Genomic DNA, 27,939 nt, shown 5'->3' with positions numbered 1-27,939 from the left:
GAGCCATGCCCAAGGGGCTCCATGCTTAGGGATTCCACGTAAAGGATATTTTTACAGAACTAAATAGATAACACAGAACAGATGGGTGGCTCCCAGAGTCTGGGGGCAGGAAGGGTTGACTACAAAGTGGCATCAGGACACTTTGGGGGTGATTGAAACATTCTGTGTGATGATTGTGGTGACACGGCTGTATGCACTTGTCAAAATCCATTGAACTCTTCTTCAAAAAGGGGTGGATACGTCTGACTTTTTATTTTATTCCTAATTTGTTTTGCTTTTTTTTAAAAAAAAGATTTTTATTTATGTATTTGAGAGGTAGAGTTAGAGACAGAGAGAGGGAGAGAGAGAGAGGTTCTTCCATCTTCTGGGTTCACTCCCAAATGGCTACAATGGCCAGAGCTGGGCCAATCTGAAGCCGGGAGCCAGGAACTTCTCCAGGGTTTCCCCGCAGGTTCAGGGTCCCAACCCCCCGGGCCATCCTCCACTGCTTTCCCAGGCCACAGCAGAGAGCTGGATCAGAAGAGGAGCAGCTGGGACACGAACTGGTGCCCATATGGGATGCCAGCACTGCAGACAGAGGTTTAGCCCTCTACGCCACAGTGCCAGCCTCTTGCATCTTTCTTTTTTAACATTTATTGTTATTCATTTGGAAGTCAAAAGGAGAGAGAGAGAGAGAGAGAGAGAGAGAGAGAGAAACGGATCTTTATCTGCTGGTTCATTTCCCGAACGGCGGCACAACAGCAGGGCCTGGGCCAGGCTGAAGCCAGGAGCTCCGTCCGGGTCTCCCACGTGGATGGCAGGGGCCCACGCATTTGGCCTTCCTCTGCTGCCTTCCCAGGAGCACTATCAGGGAGCTGGATCGCAAGAAGAGCAGCGGGCCTGGAACTGGTGCTGCTGATACGGGATGCCGGCTGCTGCAGGCGGCAGCTAAACCTGCGGGGCCACCATGCCGGCCCCTCCATCTGACTTTAAAGAAAAATGTATCAGTAGGTTAGAAATTTCAGGAAACCAAATAACCTCGAGATTTTTCAAAGGATTTTTCTCCTGCCTCTGGGCTTTACCAAATCCCTTGTTGTGTAACACTGCTGTGACACCTGTGTCAGTCCTCGCTTGTCAGCTGTTTCTTTGTCTTATGTTTTAGTAGCTCTACGTCCTCACAGTTTTTTAACCTCTAAATTTCATTCATATACAAGAATGTAGGTAATGCGGCTGTAAGTTAAGGAGCTCAATTTTAGCATGAACTCCCTTGAACCCATTACCCAACTTCAGAGTTGCTGAAGGCGTCCCTGCCTCCCAGTCTGAGTTCCGGGCTGGTCCCCAGAGGCGCCCACTGCCCTGAGTTTCATGCTTATCAGACCCTTGCTTTGATTTCTGTAGTTTTACCAGGTAAGCTGGATTCCTACAGAACATAGTGTTTCATCTCCTTGGCCTGGAGTTCTGTATAACTGAGGTGGTACTCTAGGTAGATTGTGTCAGCCAGGATCTCCAGAAACCAAAGGCCACGATGAAGAGCTTCTTACTGATGGAGCTGCCAGTGGAGGCCAGTGGTGAGGGACCCAGCAGGAGCCGTTGGGGCCCCAAGGGACTCTTGTAACAGGTGCGGGTGACAGCGGGGTCTCCAGTTGAGGAGCCGTGGCTGCAGAGGAAACACAGGTGCAGAGCAAGGGTGGGCGTGAAGAAGCACCTCCACTTCTTCCTTTCGCCTCCTGATGTCCTGCTGGCCTCTCCCACGTGGGGTTCTGGCTGGAAGCTTTCCGAGACAGAGCACAGAGACAGGACAGGGAGCAATCTGAGAGGAGGGTGGAAGGATCTACCATCAACATGTTTTCACTCAGCACACAACTGTTTCATAGGCTCGTCCCTGCTGTGTGTGTGTGTGTGTGTGTGGCTGCGGGGCACTCATTGTTAAGCACTGTTTAGTACACCCCTGGGAAGATACACCACAATTTATTAATCCATTTTCTTCTGGATGGATGTCTTGGTCATTTCTAGTTTTTTTTTTTTTTTTTAATTTATTTGAAAGACAGAGTTACAGAGAGAGGTAGAGCCAGAGGGAAATCTTCCATCTGCTGGTTCACTCCCCAAGTGACCACAATGGCCAGAGCTGAACTGATCTGAAACCAGGAGCCAGGAGCTTCCACACGGGTGCAGGGGCCCAAGGACTTGGGCCATCTTCTACTGCTTTCCCAGGCCATAGCAGAGAGCTGGATCGGAAGAGGAGCAGCTGGGACTTGAACCGGTGCCTGTATGGGATGCCAGCACTGCAGGCTGGGGCTTTAACCCGCTGCGCCACAGCGCCGGCTCCTCTAGGTTTTTAATAAAGAACAAATGCTACAAAGCAGAGTTTTGAGATCATGTAAAGAGGGCTTTGCCTGCAACCAACCAAGAGCCTCATCGAGGGTGGGAGCCCTCAGGGGCTGGCGCTGTGATGCAGCAGGTTAAGCCTCAGCCTGCAATGCTGGCATCCCACATGAGCCCCAGTTCGAGCCTTGGCTGTTCCACTTCCAATCCAGCTCCCTGCTAATGCACCTGGAAAAGCAGCGGAAGATGACCTGCACCCACGTGGGAGGCCAGGATGCACCTAGCCTTGGCCTGGCCCAGCCCCGGCTGTTGCAGCCATTTGTGGAGAGTGAACCAGTGGGTAGAAGATCTCTCTGTCTCTCCCTCTCATTCCATCACTGTGCCTTGCAAATAAAATAATAATAATAATAAAAAGTGAAGATCTCTTGTGCCAGGTGGGATTAACTGGCAGGGCAACTCATTTTGCTTTCTTCTTGTAAAATATAAACAACATAAGAGTGACTATTTCAGGGCGGGAGCTTAAGTGAGCAGTTAGGATGCCGGTTGCAATGCCCACGTCAGCATCAGAGTGCCTGGGTTCAGTTCCCAGCTCTGCTGCTAACTCAGCTTCTTGCTCCTGCAGATCCTGGGGGGCAGTAGGGGTAGCTTAGGTGACTGTGTCCCTGCCGCTCACATGGGACACCTGTTCTGAGTCCCAGATCTAGCCCAGCCCTCGTCATTATGGGCACCTGGGGAGTAAATGGGAGCTCACTCGCTCTCATGCTCAATCAAATCAACACAGAACAGAACCCTGAGCGGCGCTACGGCGTAACAGGTTAAACACCTGCTGCAGCACCAGCAGCCCATATGGGCACCAGTTTGTGTCCCAGCTGCTCCTCTTCCTAGCTGGCTCTTTGTGTGGGCCCCTGCACCTGTGAGGGAGACCCAGATGAAGCTCCTGGGGACATCTGGGGAGTGAACCAGCAGATGGAAGATCCCCCCTCTCTGCTTGTAGCTCTGCCTCTATAAATAAATAAAAATCTTTAAAAATGAAAAAAAAAAAAAACACGTCAGCAAAGAACTGAAGCATCTTGGTAGTATTTATTTTATTTTTTAAATGTACCAGTTTAGCACTTTCTAGTGCCTAATTCAGTGGCATTAAGTACGTTCTCGGGACATCTTTCTTTTTAGCAAAAAGATGAGCAGCCAGCTGGAATACTTTTTAAACAAAGATTTCTCCTGCAAATTCTATAGATACAATATGTTCCATCTTGTTATAATCCCCTCATTTATTTTTGAGAAAGGCACTGTTCATTGTTCTTGGTGGGACTTACTTGAGAATATCGTCCAAGTATTTATTTTCGTGGAGCTGATGAGATGGATTGCATCCAGCCTCTTCTGAGACACTGGCTCTTCTAGGGTTCCACCACTGCAAGCCATTCCCCCCTTAACTTCTGGTTTATTTATTTAGTTATTTATTTGAAATTGAAAATCATTTATTTGAAAGAGAGAGAGGGAGAGACACAGAGCATTCTTCCATCCACTGGTTCACTCCTCAGATGGCCATGACGGCCAGACTGAAGTCAGGAGCCTGGAACTCCATCTGCGTCTCCCACGTGGGTGGCACCCTCCACCGCCTTCCCAGGCACATTAGCCGGGAGCTGGATTAGAAGTGGAGCAGCTGGGACTCCTGTGGCACGCAGGCATCACAGGCAGGGACTTAACCCTCTGCACCACAACACCAACCCCTGCCATTCATGTCTTTGCCTGCGCTTCCTTGAGCTTTGTCTTTGCTGGGACATGGAAAATAATATACTTTAAATTTTTTTAAAGATTTATTTATTTATTTTAAAGTCGGAGTTACATAGAGAGAGGAGAGGCTGAGAGAGAGAGAGAGAGAGAGAGGTTTTCCATCCGCTGGTTCACTCCTCAGTTGGTTTCAACAGTCAGAGCTGTGCCGATCCAAAGCCAGGAACCAGGAGCTTCTTCCAGGTCTCCCATGTGGGTGCAGGGGCCCAAGCACTTGGACCATCTTCTACTGCTTTCCCAGCCCATAGCAGAGAGCTGGATTGGAAGTGGAGCAGCCAAGACTCGAACTGGCACCCATAAGGGATGCCAGCACTGCAGGCGGTGGCTTTATCCTCTACACCACAGTTCCGGCCTTGGTATTTTAATTTAATAGGTGTTGGACCTGTGCTTGGTTGTCAGGGACGTTGAGGCAAGCAGGGCCTGGAACTGGAAGGATACTGTGACACGGTAGGCAGATGGGTCACTTCTTTATTTAGGCACCAGCAGCAAAGTGACCGGAACACAGCAGCAACAGCCCACAAGGGCTGGCTCCTTCAATACAGGGTTTTTACACAACAGTGGCCATTAGCCAAGGAGCTACTCTGCAGAAAATGTGTCAGCCCTACTGGGCCCGTAGACCAGTGTCAGTGCCTGGTTGCCATGGAGGCATAGATAAGAAGGCATAGCAGCATCAGTCAACACCATTAGGCAACCTGCTTACCTGGATTTCCTTAAGGTTCCGACAGGTGGCTGAGTAAATTAAGGAAAGAGGTTTATTTTAGCTCAAGGTCGTGATCCAAGGTTAAGGGGTAGTGTCTGGTGATGGCCTTCTTGCAAGCAGAGCATCTGGGCATCACATGGCAAGAATGACTTCCAAGAGGGGCAGGTGTTGGGCACAGTGGTTAAGATGCCGCTCGGGACACCTGCCTCCCATATCTTGTGTGCCTGGGCTTGAGTCCTGGCCCTGTTCACAATCCTGGCCTTCTACTAGTGTGCACCCTGGGAGCCAGCAGTGATGGCTCAAGTAATTGGGTCCCTGCTACTCACGTGGGAGACGTGGACTGAGTTCTGGGCTCCTGGCCTCCCCTGGCTGTTGTCAGCATTTGGGGAATGAAACAGGGAATGGAAGATACCCCCTCCCACTCTCTCTCTCTCTTTCCCTGCCTTTCACATAAAATGAAAAATAATTTTAAACAATTTTTTAAAGATTTATTTATTTGGAAGGCAGTTACAGAGAGGAAGAGGCACAGGGAGAGAGAGAGAGAGAATCTTCCATCTGTTGGTTCACTTCCCAAATGGCCACAATGGCCAGAGCTGAGCCATTCCGAAGTCATGAGCCAGGAGCTTCTTCCAGGAATACCACACGGATGCAGGGGCCCAAGGACTTGGGCCGTCCTCCACTGCTTTCCCAGGCCATAGCAGAGAGCTGGATTGGAAGTGGAGCAGCTGGGACTCGAACCAGAGCCCATATGGTATTCTGGCACTGCAGGTGGAGACTTTTACCAGCTAGCTACACCACAACACTAGCCCCCCCAAAATATTTTTAAGAGCATACACAACAGACCTAGCTTTTATGGGAGACCCACTCTGAAGCTGACCCATTACTCCAGTCATGAGGGCAGTCTTAAACCTCTTGAAGGTCCCGCTTGGTCCCACCTCTACTCTGATAATGCAGATTAAATTTCAGCGTGAGTCTCTGACGTCGTGGGGCAGCAGGCTAAGCCACCACCTGAGAAGCTGGCATTTCACTTGAGCGCCGATTCAAGTCTCGGTAGCTCTGCTTTTGATCCAGCTCCCTGCTAATGTTCTGGGAAAGCAGTGGAAGATGGCTCAAGTGCTTGGGCCCCTGTTACCCTTGTGGGTCCCCCTAAATGGAGTTCCAGGCTGCTGGTTTCAGTGTGGCCCAGCCTTGGCCTTTGTAGCCATTTGAGGAGTGGACCAGCAGATGAGAGATCTCTCCCTCTTTCTTACGCTGCCTTTCAAATAAACAATAAACCTTAAAAAAAATTTAAGATGAGTTTCAAAAGGGACAAACCATACTCAGACTGTAACCAAATCCCCCTGTCAGTTCTTAAAACCTTAGATCAGAACCCAGAAGTTTGGACAGGTGGCCCTAAAAGTTGTCATTAGGTCCTGTGCCTCCCAGGACTCCTTTGAGTAACTGGTTCACAAATCTTTCAGCTCACTCAGCAAGTGTTTGTTGAACATCTGTGCTAGCCTGGTGCTGCCCCAAGCTCTGAGGATGAGGAGGCGTGTGCTTGGCCTTGTTAGCTCAGGCTGTCCTGGAGTGGGCTCACCTGAGGAGGATGGCAGCTCCCGTGTGCCCACTGGCCTTGTTTTGAACCAGACGGTCTTTTTGGGTTTACCAGTTGTAACAAATAGTTTCCCCAAAATTAACAGCCAAATGTTTACCTTTCTAAAAACATGCCATCTCCAATTTATTGCATAGTTATAGAAATTCAGGTGTTCAGAAGTGTACATGTTTATCTAAGACAAATGAAATCATATCTACCAAAAACCCTTTGTACAGAATGGTCAAAGCAGCTTGATTCCTATGAGCCAGAAACAACCATGGAAAGAGCCTGGATGTCCCTTGAAAGAGAGGGGTGACTACGTGCCGTATAGTCCGCTCGCTGGATTCCCATTGGACTCCATCAGCAACAACAGGGAACAACCGATACCTGGACTTGGATGGCATGGATAAAGCTCGGAAAAGTTGTTCTGAGTGACAGGGAGTTCTCAGTGAATTCTTCCATTTACATGAAGTTCTAGTTCAGGTACAACCAATCTCTGGTGGAAACAGAGCCCAGGGTTGGGGGAGGGGGTGTCAAGGGCAGGAGTGTTGGGGACCTCTGGGGAGACTGCGCCCTTCTACATCTTGAAGTGGGGGGGGTTGGGGCACACAGGTGCATCTCATGAAACAGGACGCATGTGATTTCCACATTCCATCAAATGCAAATATTACCTGCAAAGGAAAAAAATAGAATCATAAACAAATATTGAACTCTAATGACCAATTTGCATGCTGAAGTATGGAGGGGCGAGTGTGCTGATGCCTGCAACGTACTGCAAACTAAATGTAAAAAATAGAAAGGATTAATGGGGGCAGGCATTGTGAATATCGGGGTGCCTGGGATCAAGTCCCCCACCCCCCGGCTCCCGACCTTGGCTTCTTGCTGATGCACGGCCCGGAAGCAGCAGACAATGGCTCAAGTATGTGAGTCCCTGCTACCCACGTGGGAAACCCAAATGGAGTTCCCAACTCCTGGCCTAACCCTGGCTGTTGTGAGCATTTGGGGAGTGAAGCAGCAGATGGAAGTTCGCTCTCTCTGTGTCACTCTTCCTTTCAAATGAAAAGCAATGGGTTGATGGATGGAGGAACTAGTAGATGCTTAGAAAGGTATTAAATAAAGCAATAAAACAAATTGTAGACTTTAGCTGATGGATACTCAGTATTCTCTGTGAAATTTTTCAACTTATGTATATTTCAAGTTTTCATAATAAGATGCTGGGACAAGAACTGATTTACAAATTGGACAAAGTTCAATAATCTTTCATTTGAAGTTAAAATGTAGCCAAATAAAGCTGGGTTCAAATTCTAGCCAGTCAGCTTTCTGGCTGGTCACTTAATCTGTGTCCACTGTCGTGTTCTCATATACAAAATGGAAGTTATTTTATCTTGCAGGGTTTTGTGAGATCAAATTGATGCACTCAAGTGCCTGTGTCCTTCAGCGCACACAGTGGGTGAACAACAGAAATGTGTGTATACATATATCACTAGTGATTATGATGTAGAGGTTCAAAGATGATTGACATGAATGTGGATTAGGAAAACCTAAGGCGGCTTCCTGAAGTATGATTATTTTATTTTATTTTATTTTATTTTTTGACAGGCAGAGTGGATAGTGAGAGAGATAGAGAAAGGTCTTCCGTTTGCCATTGGTTCACCCTCCAATGGCTACCACGGCCAGTGCGCTGCGGCCGGTGCACCATGCTGATCCAATGGCAGGAGCCAGGTGCTTCTCCTGGTCTCCCATGGGGTGCAGGGCCCAAGCACTTGGGCCATCCTCCACTGCACTCCCTGGCCACAGCAGAGAGCTGGCCTGGAAGAGGGGCAACTGGGACAGAATCTGGCGCCCCGACCGGGACTAGAACCCGTTGTGCTGGCGCTGCTAGGCAGAGGATTAGCCTAGTGAGCCGCGGCGCAGGCCAAAGTATGATTATTTTTTAAAAAGTCGGATTTAGAACAAATCAAGGACATTTGTAGTGGGAGAAATAGCCCGAGGAAAAGTCTAGGAACAAAAATGATGTTAAAAGGGAAAATTCCATAGGCCAATTATGTCAAGTAGAGTTTATTTCAACAAACAAGAACAAAAACAAAGAAATGGCTTGCGAACTGGGCAGCTCGCAGCAGCAGAGCAGGTTCTGAGAACTCCAGCGGCAATGTGGTCTGACAGCATTTATAGAAAAATGGAAGTGAGGCATAGAAAACAACTTAATTGGCTAAAGCTTAGTCAAGGAGTCAGTTGGTTACAGCTGAGATAATTGGTTACAGAGCCCCTGCAACCGACCCTAGCTCTTGTTGCTTTAGCCTGTTGGGCCCAGGGCAAGCCCAATCCAAGTGCATGGTCTGTTACACAATGTAACGAGTACATACCAGCCAGCTTGGTGAAGGGAGGGGACCCTCCATTTAGTTTTTTTCAAGAGGAAATAAAAGCATCTGTGTGTTATGAATCCCTGAACCCTTAGGCATGCCCCCGGTGTGTCCATTTTAGGATCAGGGTCTTTAAAGCCAAGGCAAGTTGACGGAGAGTAGAATTTGTCTATCCACTGCTTTACAGCTTTCTTGGAGTAAAACCTGTTTTTTTTTTTTTTCCCTAATTTATTTGATAGAGTTAGACAGTGAGAGAGAGACAGAGAGAAAGGTCTTCCTTTCGTTGGTTCACCCCCCAAATGGCCCCTACGGCCGGCACACTGCGCCAATCCGACACCAGGAGCCAGGTGCTTCCTCCGGGTCTCCCATGCAGGTGTAGGAGCCCAAGCCCTCTACTGCCTCTCTGGGCCACAGCAGAGAGCTGGACTGGAAGAGGAGCAACCGGGACTAGAACCCGGCGCCCATATGGGATGCCAGCGCCGCAGGTGGAGGATTAACCAAGTGAGCCCCGGCCCCGGCCCCTGGTTCTGTTTCTGCTCTTTGCCGAGACGTGTGCGGATGGATTGGAGCGCGCAGGAAGGAAGCTCTCTGCTGGGGCAAGCCCCTCCCTACAGGTGAGGATTAGAGACCTCCAAGAGGCCCGAGCTCTGGGTGGGGGGGTGGCATGGGGGAGGGGAAGGCAGGCCTCAAAGCAGAGCTCCAATCTGAGCAACTCTTTCTACTTCCCCTGCGCCACCTCTTCTTCCTAGTGACCACCACCCGGCCTCCTGCTGTTCCTGCCCCGGGAAGTGGGGAGTGGGCATGCTGATCCCTGGGGACTGGGAAGAGGCTGCCTCCCATGGCAAAATGGATCTTGCCAATGTGATCAAAGCAGGGAGTTCAGGATGGGAAATCACCCCGGGATGGTCGGGGGATCCAGTGTCTATGGCAGAGAGGGAGGTGGGAGGCTCAGAGGCAGAGAAGCGATGGACAGAATGGTGCCACCTTAGATGGAGACACGAGCCCAGGTCCGCAGGGTACTGGAAGGGCAAGGAGCCCTTTATACTATTATAAACTGCACAGCCCTGCGGATCCCTGGACTTGGGTGTAATGAGACCATCTCAGACCGGCAGCCTCCAGCACTGTGACATACAGGACCTGTGCCGCTTCTGCAAGGCGCTAGCACGCGGCTGCAGCAGCCAGAGTCAGCTTTGACAGTGTGATTACGCCAGAGCGCACGGATTCCGCATTCAAATCGCTCCAGGGCCCTCCCCCAAGCCCAGAGTAAATCCCAGCTCTAGTTCCCTCCAGTGCTCACTGCCTCCTGATCAGCCTTCCTTTACTTCCTGCACTACATACACCCAGCTCAGCTCTGCCTCAGGGCCTTTGCACTTGCTGTTGCCGCTGACCAGGATGCCTCCCCCACCCCCAGACCTTCACAAGGCTCCCATCCTGTTTGTGCCTCTACCGAGCAAACATTGCCCCCAGCAGCATTCCCTGAACACCCAACATAACTCTGTCTACCTCCTTCCCGCCTCCAGGTTTCTTCTAACAATATCTCTTGAGGCTGTGGCACATGATGTTTTTCCATTTTCTTCTTGCCTGCCTCCACAGAAGGTAAGCTGCACGAGGCAGGTGTCGGGGCACAGAGCATCCCATGTGGGGGCCCCGGGTTCGACTCCCAGCTGCTCCGCACTTCTGATCCAGCTCCCTGCCAGTGCACCTGGGATGCAGCCAATGACGGCCCAAGTACTTAGCTCCTGCCACGCATGTGGGAGACCTGGATGGAGTTTCTGGTTCCTGACCCAGTCCCAGCTGTTGAAGGCTGTTAGGAGTAAACCGTAGATGGAAGATCTCTGCCTGTCTCCCTTCAAATAAATAAGTCTTTTTTAAAAAATCCAAATAATATAAGCATGAATACATTGAAAAGTCTACCCTCCTGGCTGGCTGGCGCCGTGGCACACTAGGCTCATCCTCCGCCTGCGGCGCTGGCACACCAGGTTCTAGTCCCAGTCGGGGCGCTGGATTCTGTCCCGGTTGCCCCTCTTCCAGGCCAGCTCTCTGCTGTGGCCCGGGAGTGCAGTGGAGGATGGCCCAAGTGCTTGGGCCCTGCACCCCGTGGGAGACCAGAAGAAGCACCTGGCTCCTGCCATCGGATCAGCGCGGTGCGCCAGCCGCAGCACGCCGGCCGCGGCGGCCATTGGAGGGTGAACCAACGGCAAAGGAAGACCTTTCTCTCTGTCTCTCGCCAAATGGGCCTCGCCAAATGGTTTGGGTCAGATGTGCTCCAGCAGCCCCTGCCCTCCATGCCTGCCAAGGTCATCAGTGTGGACGAGTTGGAGTACCGCCAGTGAGCAGCACCCAGGCTCCCCGAGGCCTGCACCCAGGGCCGCACCCAGTCAGGACTCTGCTTCCTCATCTTGGGGGGGTTTATGGGCTTTTTTTTACTTTGGAGCACTTTGTGCAAAGCTGTTTTGGGGGGGAGGGGACACGCACCCCATGTCTGCATTATGACAGAAGGATCTTAACCAATTGAGTGGGGCCTACGTGGTCTGTCAAAAAAAAAGTCTACTCTCCTTTCCTACCCATTGCCCCTCCCCTGTGGGGAGCAACTCAGACTAGACTAAGTTACTGGAATTAAGACTTATTCTATGCATCTGCTCTCCCATAATATGGCGCTGAGAAGGGAGTAAACAACTTCTACGCAGCTGCCTCCAGTTCGACCGATAAACTGCGGGAGCTGCTCCTGATTGAAGGAGAGCAGCGTGCTCGGTATGTGGGCAGCCGAGTTGGGATTGGCGGAAGAGGACTATAAAGGAGGAGAGAGACAACATGCACCAGGAACATCTATCTGAAGGAACACCTGTGCAGCCCCCGAGAGAGCCGGCCGCCGCTCCCCCGCGGAAGTGGGGAAAGTGGCAGGGGGAACCGCCCTTCCACGGAGGTGGAGGGTCGGTAGCCAACCCGGGAAGAACCAGCAGCAAACCCGGGGAGGGCCGAGCAGACAGAAAGAACAGCGCAGGGTCCTGTGTCGTTCCTCCACGAAGAGGGGGAGCGACACTCCCCCCTTCCCTAAATCCTCCCTGGGAATGGACTTGTCACCAATTTGGTCATGGCGTCCAGAGCTGCTTTTACACAACATGCACACAGCTGGCATCGATTTATGCTCCTAAAAATATGTCTGTGCAGCGGAATTAAACTCTGAATATTGCTTTGCGACTGGCATTTCCTTCTAACCATGCATTCTGGATCCCATACCCTGCCAACACATACGCTTCTGTCGTCTTCTGTTTAGCCACATGCTATTGATAACACGGAGTCGATGAGGATGCACCAGAATCTGTTATACTATTATAAACTGCTTTGCCTTGAATGGTCTCGTACATATATCCCTATGCAATGTGTAGATCCTTACAAATAAACTATTAGGTCAAAGCATAGAAGGCTCTCTGGGGAAGCAGAACCAGTGTGCAGTGCCTCTGTACACGGAGGGATTTGTTCTAAGCAGTTGCTCCTGCAGTTATGGAGGCTGGAATCTGCAGCTGGAGTCCAAAGGCTGTCGGGTCAGGGATCCAGGAAACAGCCGATGTCTCAGCTCAAGTCCAAAGGCCACCTGCTGCCGAGAGCCCGCGTGCTCAAGGGAGGCCAGTGTCATTCTGTCCCTTACCAACCGACAGGCACAAATGGTATCCATGTTGGTCTAATTTCCATGTACCCCTCCTGCATGAACATATTTTTAGAGAATGCAAGTGTTGATGGAGATGTGAAGGAATCCTTGTGTGTTGCTGGTGAGGGTGAGACATGGTGTGGCAACTCCTCAAAAATTAAACACACACTTACCACGTGATCCCTTAATTCCACTTCTGGACAGAAGTCTCAGTGAAACGAAAGCAAAGACACCGTAAATATTTGTGCACCCATGTTCATAGTAGCATTATTCAGAGTAGACAAAAGATGGGGCCGGCGCCGTGGCTCACTAGGTTAATCCTCCACCTGCGGTGCTGGCATCCCAGATGGGTGCCGGGTTCTGGTCCTGGCTGCTCCTCTTCCAGTCCAGCTCTCTGCTGTGGCCCGGGAGGGCAGTGGAGGATGGCCCAGGTGCTTGGGCCCCTGCACCCGCATGGGAGACCAGGAGAAGTACCTGGCTCCTGGCTTCAGATTGGCGCAGCGCCAGCCGTAGTGGCCATTTTGGGGGGTGAACCAACGGAAGGGAGACCTTTCTCTCTTGTCTCTCTCACTGTCCAACTCTATCTGTCAAATAAATAAAAAAAATTTTTTTTAATTTAAAAAAAGATGGAAGCAACCCAAGGGTGCATCCACAGATGAAAGGATAAACAAGAATATTCAGCCTTGAAGGGAATCTTGACAAATGCTACAATATGATGACTCTTGAAGACAGGAAGAACCGGTACCCTTAAATAGGGACTCCTGTTAGGAACAGCGTGTGTTTCTTATTTCAGATCTTCTTTTATGTCAAAGACTCCATTTCTAGTTTTCTTCATAGAGAAAAATGCTCCATTTTGATGCTGACCAAGAGGAAGCGTGGTGCCTCCGGGCCTGTGAGAGAGCACGCCTGGCTCTGCCCCAGCTCCCGGCTGTGCTTATCCTGGTATCTAAGAGTCCACTCCGTGCGCGTGAGCTTCGCTGAATTTAACATTTAGTTCACACTCCTTTCGGGAAATAAAGGAGATAAGGAGAGGTGAAGCATAACGTGACAAATTACGCAGTGACAGTTAAGGCTGTTTTTAAATGCATTGCTTTTGAAAGCCCAACGCAGCGCCGGTGGAAATCAGTCTTGCACATTTACCTATGCAGCCACATCCTCACAGAAACACATCCAAGCATGCAAGACTCTCAGCTTGTCCTCTCTATGCATCATGCATAACGGCTCAGTGGCCTGTAACATTCTCGTAACTTGAATTTAGTTTCCATACGTCTTTAAACTAACATGTTCTAATACTAGCATTAAGGGCTTTCAGGGGCAAAAATTTAATAGTTCAGAATCTGCAGTGGTGAAATCCAACCTGAAGCCCCATGGCAACCTTTGCCGCTGAGGACAGAAAACACTTCAGGACTTGGCAAAGCCACGTGCTCAGCCAGACTGTACCAGCCAAGAGGCCGCCATCATAACGCTCAACCTCAAGTCGTTACAGTCCCGTGCCTTGTCGAAGGCTTTGCTTAGCCATGTGTAGAGGTGGGGACACCCCACGGAAGTCTAGCAGTTGCCAGCCCCGACAGCCTCTGGGGAAGTGAAGTCAGCACGCATGGAGCCCTGCGTGCCAGGCACTGCGTCTGGGCCTCTGAGAACGGTGTCGCCGTCCCCCAACCTGTGGCAAGCCCAAGACCTGCCCCTTGCAGCTGAGAGGCGGGGAAGGGAGCGGTGGGCAGCGTCTGCATTGGCGCTGGGGCCCGAGTGCCTTCTCCCCCTGCCCCCGCTTCTTCCCTTTCAGTGCCTGGATGGCTTCACCTTTCCACGCTCTCGAAAACTCGCCGGCACCCATTTATCTTTTTCTTCTTGGAAACAACTTTTGTGGACTCAGCATCTGGGTGGTAAGATGTGACCCTAAAGGTGAAGCCAGCCACGTTGGGTTTTGGAAAAATAGCTTCTTATTAAATGGACTCTGCACCCAATGTGCACAGCTTCAATGGTGAACGGACACATCTTACCTGTGTTCCTGTTCATTCACTTTTCATTTCCCACTTAATTAAAATATATCCATCCTTATTTGCTTAAAAAAAAAATATGGAAGGGGCAGGGCACACCTGTGGGTGGCTGCTGGGACTGGCTGACTGGCACACAGGGCTTCAGTACATCCTGCTGCTTTAGGAATCATTTTTCTCAAAACCCTGCAGTGAGGGCTGGTGCCGTGGCACAGCAGGTTAAAGCCCCAGCCTGAAGCGCCAGCGCTCCATAAAGGCACTGGTTCAAGACCTGGATGCTCCACTTATTATCACTTATTAGCGATGCAAACTAGTCAACCTTTAATTGGTTAACTAGACAAACTAGTTAACGAGAACCATGCATTCTTGACTTCTCAGGTTAAATTGGACCTGTGTCAAATGTGGGTTAGGGGCCAGCACTGTGGCCTAGCAGGTAAAGTCACTGCCTGCAGTGCTGGCATCCCATATGGGCACCAGTTCATGTCCTGGCTGCTCCACTATGAATCCAGCTCTCTGCTGTGGCCTGGGAAAGCAGTAGAAGATGGCCCAAGTCCTTGGGCACCTGCACCCATGTGGGAGACCTGGAAGAAGCTCCTGTCTTCTGACTTTGGATCAGCTCAGCTCTGGCTGTTGCAGCCATTTAGGGAGTGAACTAGTGGATGGAAGACCTCTTTCTCTCTACCTCTCTCTGTAACTGTATTTCAAATAAATAAAAATAAATCTTTTTAAAAAACCCTGCAGGGGCCGGCACCATGACTCACTTTGTTAATCCTCTGCCTGCAGCGCTGGCATCCCACATGGGCACTGGATTCTGTCCCAGTTGCTCCTCTTCCAGTCCAGCTCTCTGCTGTGGCCAGGGAGGGCAGTGGAGGATGGCCCAAGTCCTTGGGCCCTGCACCCCATGGGAGACCAGGAGGAAGCACTTGGCTCCTGGCTTCAGATCGGCACAGCACTGGCTTGGCTGGCTGTAGTGGCCATTTGGGGAGTGAACCAACGGAAGGAAGACCTTTCTCTGTCTCTCTCTCTCTCACGGTCTATTAACTCTACCTGTCAAAAAACAAACAAACAAACAAACAAAAAAAGCCTGCAATAGCTAAATTATGGTTTGACTACATGATGAGCTATTAAGCAAGCAATTTGGCATTTACAAGCAAAGAAAAATTCAAACTGTATGAAGACAATTCCACATCTAAAATAATTATTTTGTGCTTCTGCGATTGAACGGCTTTATTTCTCAAGTTTTAACAAAAAGTAATCCTAACTTTTATGATCTTTTAAAACCAATTGCCACTTTTAAAACCAACTCTCACCATATAGTTAAGCTTAATGTCTACAAACATTCAGTTGTTTTTCAATTATTTTCACTGCAAATTCATGGAACACCTGGGGGTTATGATAAGCAGATGTGGCCTTAGGTCCACCTGCACGGATTAGTAAGAGATTACTCATTTTAATCTCAAACTTATTGAAAAGTCTAACATCTGAATGTCTGGCAAGTTCCATTTCTGAAATAAAATACTACGAACGCTGTCTAGAGCTGAATTCACGGACATGGGCTTTCACAGCATGAGAAACGTCACAACAGGCCGCAGAACCACTGTGTCACGTAACCACGGAGCACAGAAAGGAGCCTGAGGAAAACGCGTCTCTAAATACTTGCCTGTTTGATAGCTGTCTAGAGAAGTTAATTATGGGTGTGTTTAGCTGTTCTGAATTTCCTGAGGTTTTCCCAATGAGCATTGTCGGCTGCCACAACTACACACACTCTCCTGGCAGCTGCCCGGATGCCTGGAGCTCCCATTCCCACACACAGAATCCTTGCACAGCCAGGCCTCAAACTGCTACAACAGGCCCTGTCTCCCGCTGGGGCCTCCGTGATCATCATGAACCCAGGCCCTGGGCTCCAGAGCCTGTGCCTAACATATTAACCCGTACCATTTTTTTTAAAGATTTATTTGAAAGGCAGAGTTACAGAGAGGCAGAGGCAGAGACAGAGAGGTCTCCCGTCTGATGGTTCACTCCCCAGATGGCTGCAACGGCCAGAGCTGTGCTGATCTGAAGCCAGGAGCCAGGAGCTTCTTCTGGGTCTCCCATGCAGGTGCAGGGGCCCAAGGACCTGGGCCATCTTCTACTGCTTTCCCAGGCCACAGCAGAGAGCAGGATAGGAAGTGGAGCAGCCAGGACATGAACTGGTCCCCATATGGGATGCCAGCACTGCAGGCAGTGACTTTACCTGCTAGGCCACAGTGCTGGCCCCTAACCCACATTTGACACAGGTCCAATTTGACCTGAGAAGTCAAGAATGCATGGTTTTCGTTAACTAGTTTGTCTAGTTAACCAATTAAAGGTTGACTAGTTTGCATTGCTAATAACTTATCTTTTGAGTGAGCATTGTGGCATAGTGGGTTAAGCTACCCCTGGTTCGAGTCCTGACTGCTCCACTTCCAATCCAGTTCCCTGCTAATGACCTGGGAAACAGTGGAAGATGACCCATGCATTTGGGCACTGCACCTGTGTGGTGGACTTGGATGATGTTGCTGGCTTTAGTCTGGCCCAACCCCGGCAATGTGGCATAGCAGGGTAAGCTGAAGCCTGGGACAGTGGCATCCCATATGAGTACCAGTTCAAGTACTGTCTGCTCCGCTTCCAATCCACCTTCCTGCTGATTCACTTGGGAAAGCAGTAGCCAATGGCCTGAGTAGTTGGGCTCCTGATACCCACATGGGAGACCAAAATGGGAGTCCCAGCTCTGCCCACTGCAGCCATTTAGGGAGTGAACCATCTGACAAAGATCTGACTCTGCCTGTCTCTGTAACCCTGCCTTTCAAATAAATTAACCTTTTAAAGTTATCTTCCATTTACCTTATCTTGGGAATGGTTTAAAGCTGAGACAGTCTTCCACCTGCTGGTTCACTCCCCAGATGCCAACAGCTGGGGGTGTGCCCAAAGTTGGGAGACCCGGAAGCTTCTGGCTCCTGGCTTTGGATCGGCGCAGCTCCAGCAGTTGCGGCCATCAGGGAAGTGAACCAGCGGACGGAAGACCTCTCTCTGTCTCTTCCTCTCTGTAACTCTTTCAAATAAACAAATCTTAAAAAAAAAAAAAGTTCTTTCACAAATGAAGGACCATCCTATTCATTTTGCCCTAATGGGATAACGTGTAGCCTGAACGATACACCCGAGTAACTGATATGTTGACACAAGACCTTAAAAAGTATTTCCACTTTTATTTTCTATATTTAAGTTCTATCCATAAACTGAAAAACCTTACTTACTACATGTGAGGAAAACTAATCATTCCTTTGAAATATATTGTGACAAGAATCTGTGACTTCCAAGCATTTACTATTTCTAAGGCTTTGAGGACTTGGTAGTTGACAGATGGGTTTAGGATTAAAACTTTTTCTTCCCTTAGCTTTTCGACATCCTTTTTAACTGCTACGACACATGCCAACAAACTCTGGCAGTCGTAAGAGATATTTACAACAGGGAGTCAGTGTGTGTACACCCCACTATGAAACTCTTAAACTGAAAGCCAAGAGTGCTTACCAGTGTCACAACCACCAACAACCACTTCTTCTAAGTTTGACAACGCTTCTAGGTCCCAGTTCACCCTATGTCACCATACTGTTTTCCAATAGGTTCACTAGCCCTATGAATTCTCTCAATGGCCTAGAAGTCCTGAGTTTATGTGTGTATATACTATTTATTTATTTGAAAGGCTGAGTTCCAAGATCTTCATCTGCTGGTTCACTCTCCAAATACCTGTAGTATCTGGTGCTGGGCAGGGCCAGAGCGGAGCTTCTTCTGGGTCTTCCACATGGGTGCAGGGGCCCAGCGTGCTAACAGTAGCAGGGAGCAGCTTGGACCAGAACTGGTGCCCACATGGCACACTGTCCTAGGCACTGGCCCTGAAACTCCTGACCTTAAAGCAACCCTGCCTCGTACTCAATGAACACACAAATTACACACCAAGCATGCAGTCCTAAATTCTGCTTCAGTCCCCTTTAGGGGTAATCTTGACGAGGTCTTTCTTCAGCCCAGTTTCCACATTTGCCCCATTAGTGCAGCTGCCCTACACCAATACATGTGAAAATAAACCTTGAAAATGGTGCTGTAGGCCAGCACCATAGCTCACTAGGCTAATCCTCTGCCTGCGGCACTGGCACATCAGGTTCTAGTCCCGGTTGGGGCACCGGATTCTGTCCCGGTTGCTTCTCTTCCAGGCCAGCTATCTGCTGTGGCCAGGGAGTGCAGTAGAGGATGGCCCAAGTGCTTGGGCCCTGCACCCCATAGGAGACCAGGAGAAGCACCTGGCTCCTGCCTTTGGATCAGCGCGGTGCGCCGGCCGCGGTGGCCAACCGCAAAAGGAAGACCTTTCTCTCTTTGTCCAGTCAGCAGGTTAACACCCTGACCTGAAGTGCTCACATCCCACATGGGTGTCAGGTTGAGATCTGGCTGCTCCACTTCCAATCCAGCTCTCTGCTATGGCCTAGGAGGGCAGCGAAGGATGCCCCAAGTCCTTGGGCCCCTGCGCCCACGTGGGAGACCCAGAAGCAGCTCCTGGTTCCTGGTTCCAGATGGGCACAGTTCCGGCCATTGCGGCCATCTGGGGAATGAACCAGTGGATGGAAGACCTCTGCCTCTAACTCCCTGTGTAACTCTTTCAAATAAATCTTTAAAAACAAGTTAGCCCTTGAAGAACAGGACTGTGCAGTCACATGTAAATACTTCACATCTGCTCCTATTGTAATCTGTATTCACTGCTTATACGAAAAATGGCTTATTTCGCTTCAGAGGACACTAGATTGCTTTCCCCTTATTCAACCAGGAGCACCACACATTTTCAAAGTATGCTTCTTCAAGAACCACAACTTAAAAACATTTTCTTTAAATTTTAAAAACACGTTGGAAAGATCAAATATGGAAACTAACTTGAGGTAGTCTTTAAACCATGTGCTTCAAAGCATTTGTCCATAATTGAGATTTTATTGGTGTTGAGAATCAGCACACACATTTTAATTTGTACACAATTCTTAACATACGTACCAAAAATCTAAAAAGCCATGAATTGTCATTCTTTTTTTTAAAAGTTATTCCAGTGACTTTCCAGCTTCAAATTTGGAGGCAACTCTTCCTTAAGAGGCTATCAAGTACAAGTATCTTCAGATGCTGTTACATAAATCCCACCCATTCACAATATAATAGCATATACACGACACTCAAATTTTCAGTCTTTCACGGCACATTAACAAAATCATTAGGAAAACTGGACTACCACAACCGAAGATGTTACAGAGTGCACATGGTTCTGACAGAACAAGGAGTGGTTTTCTGTAGAAAACAATTCTACAAAACACGGGAGAAGTAACTCAAAATATTCAAGACAGATTAAATGCACAATTGAGACTCCAAATTGCCATTTAGTATGCGCTGTACTGTAGGATATAAAAACCACCCCCACCTATGGAATGTTAAGCTGACACCCAAGACAGTCAAAGCCTCCCAGAATTCAATATGCCACTATTTTCTGGTTGTACCAAAAAATAAACAACCAGCAAATGATTTCACCTCTTAAAAAAAATCATTTACACTTAAAAAATGGGATGAGGTGGGCTTCCCTCCTTCTTAAAAATGTTTCTAGAGCTACTAAAAAACTTGCATTTACAAAATAGTTGATAAAAATATTCCTCTGGATTGTACAAGAAGGGAGACAGGGAGCACTGCTAACACATGGTGTATGGTATTAATCGGACTTGGCTTCTTTCTCTTCTGCTTCATCAGAGGCTGGACTCTGCAAATCAAGGGAAAAATGGTATGATCAAACATCTTTGTTATTGCTGATCTTTGACATCTAAGTTTTTACTTGTACCCAAATACCAGGTCTCAAAAATACAATCTTCGTTATTTCTAGATCCCATAACCTGCAAATGAATATTCGTGGCACTTCCCATGCTCACGCACAGGCACCTAGCAGACCTGTGTGCGGCTCCACACATACTCCCAGCGGAGATCACACTGTCCTCCTCCAGCTCTGGCTGTGATTTGACTTTTGGCCCGCAGGCGTGATGTCCCCACTGTTGCTAAATGCCGTACCGAGAAAATACATGTGCTGGGCAGGCATGTTCAGATGTGCTGCTGGTTGTGAGGTCAACATTCATGTGTTCACAACATTAAATAACATGTCTATAAACAGAAACACACAAAAAAGCTAAGCACTTGTCAGCTGATGAAAATGGGATCAAGGCTTACATGAACCTAACCCTGTGTCTTGAAGGTTCAGTTGTTAGGTATTTATGGCAATCTTACCGTAAGTACTACTGAGAATATGGACAATCAACAATAACTTGATAGCATCTGCCAGGTCAAGTTCTTCTGTAATTGGAACTGTGTAATGTGATCCTAGTATCATGTGTTTGATGTGGTTAGAACTTGCTCCGGCCTGGGAAAGCAGTAGAAAATGGCCCAGGTGCTTGGGCCCTTGTACCCTCATGGCTCCTGGCTTTAGGCTCGCCTAGCTCCAGCCATTGCGGCTATTTGGGAAACAAACTAGTGAATGGAAACTCACTGTAAAAAGGCTATTCACCAAAACTGGTATATTCTTCTATATATTTTTTTTTTAAGAAAAAGCTTCCGGCTGGCGCTGTGGCTCTAGCCCTGGTTGGGGCACCAGGTTCTAGTCCCAGTTGCTCCTCTTTCAGTTCAGCTCTCTGCTGTGGCCTGGGAAGGTAGTGGAGGATGGCCCAGGTGCTTGGGTCCTGCACCTGCATGGGAGACCGGGAGGAAGCACCTGGCTCCTGGCTTCGGATTGGCATAGTGCTGGCCACAGTGGCAATCAGGGGAGTGAACCAATGGAAGGAAGACCTTTCTCTGTCTCTCTTACTGTCTATAACTCTGTCAAATTAAAAAGAAAAAGCTTCCGTTCCTTTTGTCACAGCTTAAAATAAAAAGGATTAATAGCAGTCTTTTTTACTTGCTTCTTCTAGATCACTATGTAGTCCTAAATAAGAGGCTACTTTTAAGAAAAATAAAACAAAAACACTTTCTTCATTAGCAACAATGGGGGAAAAACATGCCTAGGCGCAATGGAAATGAAGTGGAATGTGTTTTTAAAAAAGTGTGAAGCCGGGGCCAGTGCCGTGGCTCACTTGGTTAATCCTCCGCCTGTGGCGTCAGCATCCCATATGGGCGCTGGGTTCTAGTCCCATTTGCTCCTCTTCCAGTCCAGCTCTCTGCTGTGGCCTGGGAGGGCAGTGGAGGATGGCCCAAGTGCTTGCGACCCTGCATCCACGTGGGAGACCAGGAAGAAGCGCCTGGCTCCTGATCAGTGCAGCTCCGTCCATTTGGGGAGTGAACCAACGGAAGGAAGACCCTTCTGTCTCTCCTTCTCATTGTCTGTAACTCTAATTCTCAAATAAAATAAAATCTTAAAAAAGTAAAGCCATGCAAATATAAAATCAAAATGAAATTTCACCCATATCCTAATGGATTAGCATCTGACACACTGCAATAGTCTACAGATTGAAATTCGAAGAACATTCATTTAAATAAAGCCCGAGGTCACGTTACACAAAAATGAGCCTTACAACCCTTACAGCCACTGAGTAAACCTTTTCTAAGACACCAAAAACTGCAGACTACACAGCCACAGGCAGAGGGTCTATTACCAGTGAAACTCAGCACATCTGACAGCTTTTCCAGTAAACATGCCACTGACAAATACATTTCTTTTTTCTAAAAAATTTGAGAGTTCCCACACAGGTGCAGGGGCCCAAGCACTAGGGCCATCCTCCACTGCCCTCCTGGGCCACAGCGGAGAGCTGGCCTGGAAGAGGAGCAACCGGGACCAGAACCCGGCACCACAGGTGGAGGATTAACCAAGTGAGCTGCGCGTGGTGCCAGCCCGACACACACACTTTCAAGATCTAATTCACAGCAAAGAGTCTGTCCATTCACTTGGGGTTACTGTACAAAACCGCTCAATAGTAGAACAAACGTGCCTTAACTGCTACACAGAACAGTAACCATCCACTGTCAAAATGCAAAGCAAACGCTTCTGACCTCCTCGTTTTTCGTTTCTCCGTTTTCTGCAGGCAGGTCTTCTTTAGCTTCTTGGTTAGCCACCTCGGCCTGTTTTCCCTTTGCTCCTCTCTTGCCCTTTGCTTGCACTTTCTTGTCTGATGACTTATCCTACAACAGAAAATAAGATCATAAACTTTACACCTCCACTCTGTCTTGCTGAAGACAGGATCTGTAACTGTTGTCATGTCTGTCACACACTGAGGAGTTAACCTGAGTCACCTGATACACCTTTTACAAGAGACAACTTAAGGTCAACCTCCAATGACCAGGAAAACAAGGAGAACGCTTAACAGTGGTTGGTATCAAGCCTCATTGACACGATGATGCTAACTTCAGCATGGGCTACACACCCCTCCACCACCAGTTCTGCACCACACAGAAGGAAGGAGTCAGGAAAGTCTCCTCCCAATGTAATTCCACAGCCCCCCAATTTCTCATCAGCATCAACAATCAAACTGCCAAATAACCACTGACCTGGCAAGGCTGTTACCCTCACATTGAGACCACCCAACTGAAAAAAGCACCATGCTGTATGGTCTAGTTGATGGTTGTGCTAGTTAACCCCTTGATAACACATGAGTAGCTAAAGGATCAACTGAATTTATCGGCCTAGGTGTGTAAAGAACCTGAAAGCACAGGTATTAGCCTAACTTAAAGGTCAAAAGTTAAGCCACTGTAAAGTAACGTGAAACGTTCTGGAGTCCATCCATCAACGAGGAAGTGGAGAAGCTTAACAGAACCTCTGATTTTCTGTAACTAGGGAATGCAGCAGTAATGAAATCAAGTCAAGTCCACCAACAGGGTAAGAGCTTCCCTGACAGACACCAACCAGAAAGACATGCAGGTCCACTCTGCAAGCTCACTGAAGCTGGATCCGTCATGAAGACGAAAATTTGGTAGGGATACGAAGTACCACAGGAAACATTTCTTGCCCCATTGTTCCTTTGTGAAAGCTGAACTGACAGCCTGTTCCACAAAAACCCACAAAAGCCAAGTCTTACCTGCCGGCTTCCCAGTGAGGAGGGAGTGCGTCACTTCTGTTTCACTCACCAGAGTCAGACCTGACCCCCCACAGCTTTCAGCATGGAACTTAGCAAGACAGGTACCACACACCACTGAAGCCAACACTTTCAGCCAGTTTTTTGGGCCTTCATGGGACGCTTTCATGGCATTCTGACTTTGTGTACAGAGAATCAATACATTTGTTTCTGATGTTAGAAACTCCACGTTGCTGTACTTTGCTTGTAACTCCTTGAACACTTTTAAAACGCCAAAGCAGAGTTTCTTTGTTGAACAAACACTAACTTTAGCATTCCCCCTCAATGTTCCTGTAACAGCTGCAATTTGTGCCTTTAAGGAGAAATCTCCCTGCTACCCACAATGCCTCAGTGTTTAGAAACGACCCTCACCGCTGCCTAGATGACCTGCCCCAGGCTTTTAGCAAAGGCGCGTGGAATTCGGTGTTTTTTGTAGGATTCTCTCAGGCTCTGAGCAGAAAGGCATCACCCTGCAAGACCACGTGGAGCGCCGCGCGTGGAGCAGGGCCGAGCTCCGCAGAGTTTGCCGCGATTTACGCCTGTTTCGCTTTCCAACGCAACAATCACCCCAGGAACTGCGTCCCGGCCCGAGCCTGAGCAACAGGTGTCGAGCCGCCGCCTGCGTTCTACGAGGGTCCCCAAGGCCGACGGCACACGTGGGTCCCGCGACGCCGTCCCACGGACCCCCAGCGCCGTCACGGGCTCCGCGAGCACCGCCCTCGGGGCAGGGAGAAGCCGGCGGCCCTCCCCGGGCCCAGCGCCCCCCGGCATCCGAAGCCACCCCTGCCCGAGCCCCCAGACCCACCTTCCCGGCGGCCTTCTTGGGCTTCGCTTCCACCTTCGCGGGGGCCGGCTTCTGCAAGGCAAAGCAGCGCGGAGGCTCGCCGCCGGCCCGGCCCCGGGCACGACCCCGCCTCCGGCCCCGAGCACGACCCCGCCCCCGGGCACGACCACGACCCCAACCCCGGCCCCAACCCCGGGCACGACCCCAACCCCGGCCCGGCCCCCGCCCCGCCCCGGCCCGGCCTCGGCCCCGACCACGACAACGACCACGACCCCGGCCCGGCCCCCGGCCACGACCCCGAGCACGACCACGACCCCGACCCGGCCCGGCCCCCGACCCCGCCCGGGCGCCCCACTCACCGCCGACAAGCGCGCCGACCGCCTCTTGGGCTGCGGGAGGGAGCAGAGAGAGCAGTCAGCCGGGCGCCCCGCGCGCGCCCCCCGCCCCCGCGCCCCCCGCGCCCCGGCCCCGGCTCTCACCTCCTCCTTGGCCGCCCCCTCGGCAGAGCTGACCTGCGGGAACAAGCAGAGCCGCGAGTGGGCGCAGCCCGCGAACAAAGTCGCCGCCGCGCGCCCCGCGAGAACAATGCCCGGCCGCGTGACGTCAGCCCGCCGCCCCGCGCCGGCCGCCCCCTCCGCGCCCCGCGCCGCCGAACGTTCCAGAACGCCCGCTCGCCCGCGCCGGCCGGCCGGCCCCCAGAGCGCCGCCCGGGCCCGGCGCCGCCGAGCGCACCGGGCGGCCGCGGCGCGGGCCTGGCGCGGGCCTCACGCGGGCCCGGCCGGCGGCGCCGCGGCGGGCGCGGGCGCGGCTTACCTTCCTCTTGGGCATCCTGGCGGCGCGGAGGGCGCGTGCCGGGTGCCTGCGGGCCGCGGCGCGCCGAGAGCCTTCGCGGAGCTGGGCTGCCTGGCCGCTGCCGCCGCTCCCGCCGCCCGAGCTGCTGGGACCCGCGGCGGGGGCGGTGGGAGAACCGGATGGAACCGGATTGGGAGCCCGCCCCCTCCTCCCCCCGCGTCCCCCGGCCGCGGGCTCCCCCTCCCCGCCGGCCGGGCCGCCCCCCGACCCCCATTGGCTGCGGGGCCCACCCGGCGGCGCGCGCGCGCCGCAGCCCGCGCCCGGAATAGGTGAGGCCGGCCGTCACTCGACCCCGCCGGCCCGCCCCCGCTCCTGGGCGCCCCCACCCCTTCCCGCCATCTCCCGGGGCCCCAGACCCCGCGGAGGGGGGCGGGGCGCAGAGGCCGGCGCGCCTCACGGTAGTTTGTTTGAAGCGGAGCCGCAAAGTACGGTGTGCGCGCTGATTGGCGGGAGCGCACCACGTGGCCCCGGGCGTCCCCGCCCACAACCCTCCGGTTACCTGGGCGCCCGCGAGCTCCCCGGAAGCCTCGCCGGCGCCCCGCGGTGGGCGCGCGCCTGCCAGGCCGGGACGGGAGAGCGGCGGCGGGTCTCGGAGCGAGAGGCAGTCGGCCCGTGAGGCTGTGAGTCGCCGCAGCCTTCCGGGCCTGAGAGGACGGACTCAGTGCGCAGGCGCCGGAGGGGAGGTCGTGGGAAGGAGAGCAGACGCCCGGGGCGCGACTGCGCACGCGCGCGCGCTCGTGCGGGTCGGCGCGGGCGTGGATGCGGCCGTCTCCCTGCGGCGCGGACTTCCGGTGCTGCGGCGCCTCGGCTCGCCGTCCTGCGGGGCCGCGGCGCGGGGCGGTGGCGGGGAGGGTCCCGCGCGCGCGGCGGCCGGTGCTGAGGCAGCGCCTGCCTGGCGTGGAGGAGGGCTGCGGCCGGGGCCGTCGCGGAGCCCCGGCGCCCCCGGGAGCGCACGGCTGTGTCTACCGGAGCCGTGAAAGGCCGCCTCGGGTCGGGGTAACGCAGGAAAAGGGTCTTATTTTTCTCCTGTAGAGTGTCTGGCGGAGCCCCTGGGGTGCTTCCGTCACAGGTGGCGGCTGACCCACTGTGCCAGGGTGCGCGCGTCTCCTGATTTCTCAGTTTAAAATTGCAACTCCTTATCATCTGCTATTAAAAAAATATTTATCTATTTATTTGAAAGGCAGAGTTAGAGATTTTCCGTCCGCTGGTTCACTCCCCAAATGGCCAGGGCTGTGCCAGGGCCAAAGCCAGGAGCCAGGAGATTCCTCTGAGTCTCCTACGGGGGTGCAGGGTCCCAGAACTGGGGAGGGGAGGGGAGGGGAGGGGAGGTAGAAAAAGGAGGATGAGTGAACTGAGAGGCATTCGATCATTATCCCGAGAATGGGGGGTGTTGCAAGATCTTAAGAAAATGACATGCAACGCTGTGAGCTGACTTCATAAAAATCTCCCTTGAGAATTGGGGTGCATTAAGCAAGAGGTGGCCCACAGATATTTTCTTTGGCCCTTCTTTTTAAGCTGCCGACACAACACATGGTGCAGCCAGTATCCTTTAAAGCTGCACAGACATTCATGACTCAGTAATTCCATTCCTGGAAACACACCCAACAAAACGCTTCCACACTGGAAACGTGAAGTGGGAATGTTCATAACTGAACTGCTTGTTACGGGCCCAAGCTGGGAGCGACCTCAAGGCCCTCAGCAGGAGAATGATGAAGAAAGGCAAGACCGTCCGTCATGAGAACAGCCAGCTGCAGCGTAAGCAGCAGCATGAGTGAATACCACAGACACAGTGTGAGGAGAAAGATGCTAGGCTCCAAAGACTTCTGTGTGGATCTGCTCTTTGATGTACAAAAGCGGGAAAACGTGTGCTGTTGAAAGGATAGCAGTTGGGGCCTGTGCTGTGTCAAAGCTGATAAAGCTGCCGCCCACGGCACCAGCATCCCAAGAGGGCGGTGGTTCTAGCTCAGGTTGCTCCACTTCTGTCTGATCCAGCTCCCTGCTGATGGGCCTGGGAAAGCAGCAGAGGATGACCCAAACGCCTGGGCCCCTGCATCCACATGGGAGACCTGGAAGAAGCTCCTGGCTCCTGGGTCAGCTGTGGCTGTTGTGGTCATTTGGGGAGTGAACCACGGATAGAAGATCCTCTCTGTCTAACCCTGCCTTTTTTTTTTTTTTTTTTTTTTGGACAGGCAGAGTGGACAGTGAGAGAGAGAGAGAGACAGAAAGGTCTTCCTTTGCCGTTGGTTCACCCTCCAATGGCCGCCGTAGCCGGCGTGCTGTGGCTGGCGCACCGTGCTGATCCGATGGCAGGAGCCAGGTGCTTCTCCTGGTTTCCCATGGGGTGCAGGGCCCAAGTACTTGGGCCATCCTCCACTGCACTCCCTGGCCACAGCAGAGAGCTGGCCTGGAAGAGGGGCAACCGGGACAGAATCTGGCGCCCCAACCGGGACTAGAACCCGGTGTGCCGGCGCCACAAGGTGGAGGATTAACCTAGTGAGCCGCGGCGCCTGCTCAACCCTGCCTTTCAATTTAATAAATATTTTTTAAAAAGGATAATAGCTCTGGTTTGAGGTGGGATAAGGAACTAGTGATTGGAAGAGAGAGGAATAGAGAACTTCAGGGATCCAGTCAGGTTTGTTTTCTTTCTTTCTTTCTTTCTTCTTCTTTTTTTTTTTTTTTTAATTTATTTGGATTTTAGAGATGGAGGGTCAGAGAGAGAGAAATCTGTTTTCCGTTTACTGGTTCACTCCCTAGTTGACTGCAGTGGCCGGGGCTGGGCCAGGCTGAAGCCAGGAGCTTCATCCAGGTCTCCCATGTGGGTGGCA

The 27,939-nt window shown here is 51.3% G+C and overlaps 1 protein-coding gene across 11 annotated transcripts; it reads right to left on the bottom strand.

Moving 5' to 3' along the window:
- Positions 1–6,481: 6,481 nt before the first annotated feature.
- HMGN1 (high mobility group nucleosome binding domain 1) lies at positions 6,482–26,311 on the bottom strand. Of its 11 annotated transcripts, XR_016232239.1 has the most exons (8): positions 25,614–26,292; positions 25,076–25,199; positions 24,742–24,774; positions 24,622–24,651; positions 24,284–24,334; positions 22,421–22,549; positions 20,456–20,545; positions 19,329–20,153 (listed from the first exon to the last, which is right to left on the bottom strand). XR_016232239.1 is itself a non-coding variant. In XM_089330539.1 (7 exons), exons 1-7 carry the CDS (start codon positions 26,255–26,257, stop codon positions 6,896–6,898), a joined length of 1,146 nt encoding a protein of 381 aa, XP_089186665.1. In that variant the 5' UTR covers positions 26,258–26,311; the 3' UTR covers positions 6,482–6,895. The 11 variants fall into 11 exon arrangements, 10 of the variants coding, with proteins under 10 accessions (XP_089186665.1, XP_089186667.1, XP_089186663.1 ...); XM_089330539.1 differs by lacking the exons at positions 19,329–20,153; positions 20,456–20,545 and adding an exon at positions 6,482–7,033 and having other exon boundaries at positions 25,076–25,196; positions 25,614–26,311; XM_089330537.1 differs by lacking the exons at positions 19,329–20,153; positions 20,456–20,545 and adding an exon at positions 6,483–7,033 and having other exon boundaries at positions 25,614–26,304.
- Between the last annotated feature and the right edge of the window lie 1,628 nt (positions 26,312–27,939).

This window comes from Oryctolagus cuniculus, chromosome 4 (assembly GCF_051225735.1).
Source record: "Oryctolagus cuniculus isolate XC-2025 breed Fujian yellow rabbit chromosome 4, ASM5122573v1, whole genome shotgun sequence".
Lineage (NCBI taxonomy): Eukaryota > Metazoa > Chordata > Mammalia > Lagomorpha > Leporidae > Oryctolagus > Oryctolagus cuniculus.
Note: the sequence above shows the minus strand (reverse complement) of the source record. Positions and strands in the feature narration are given on the sequence as shown.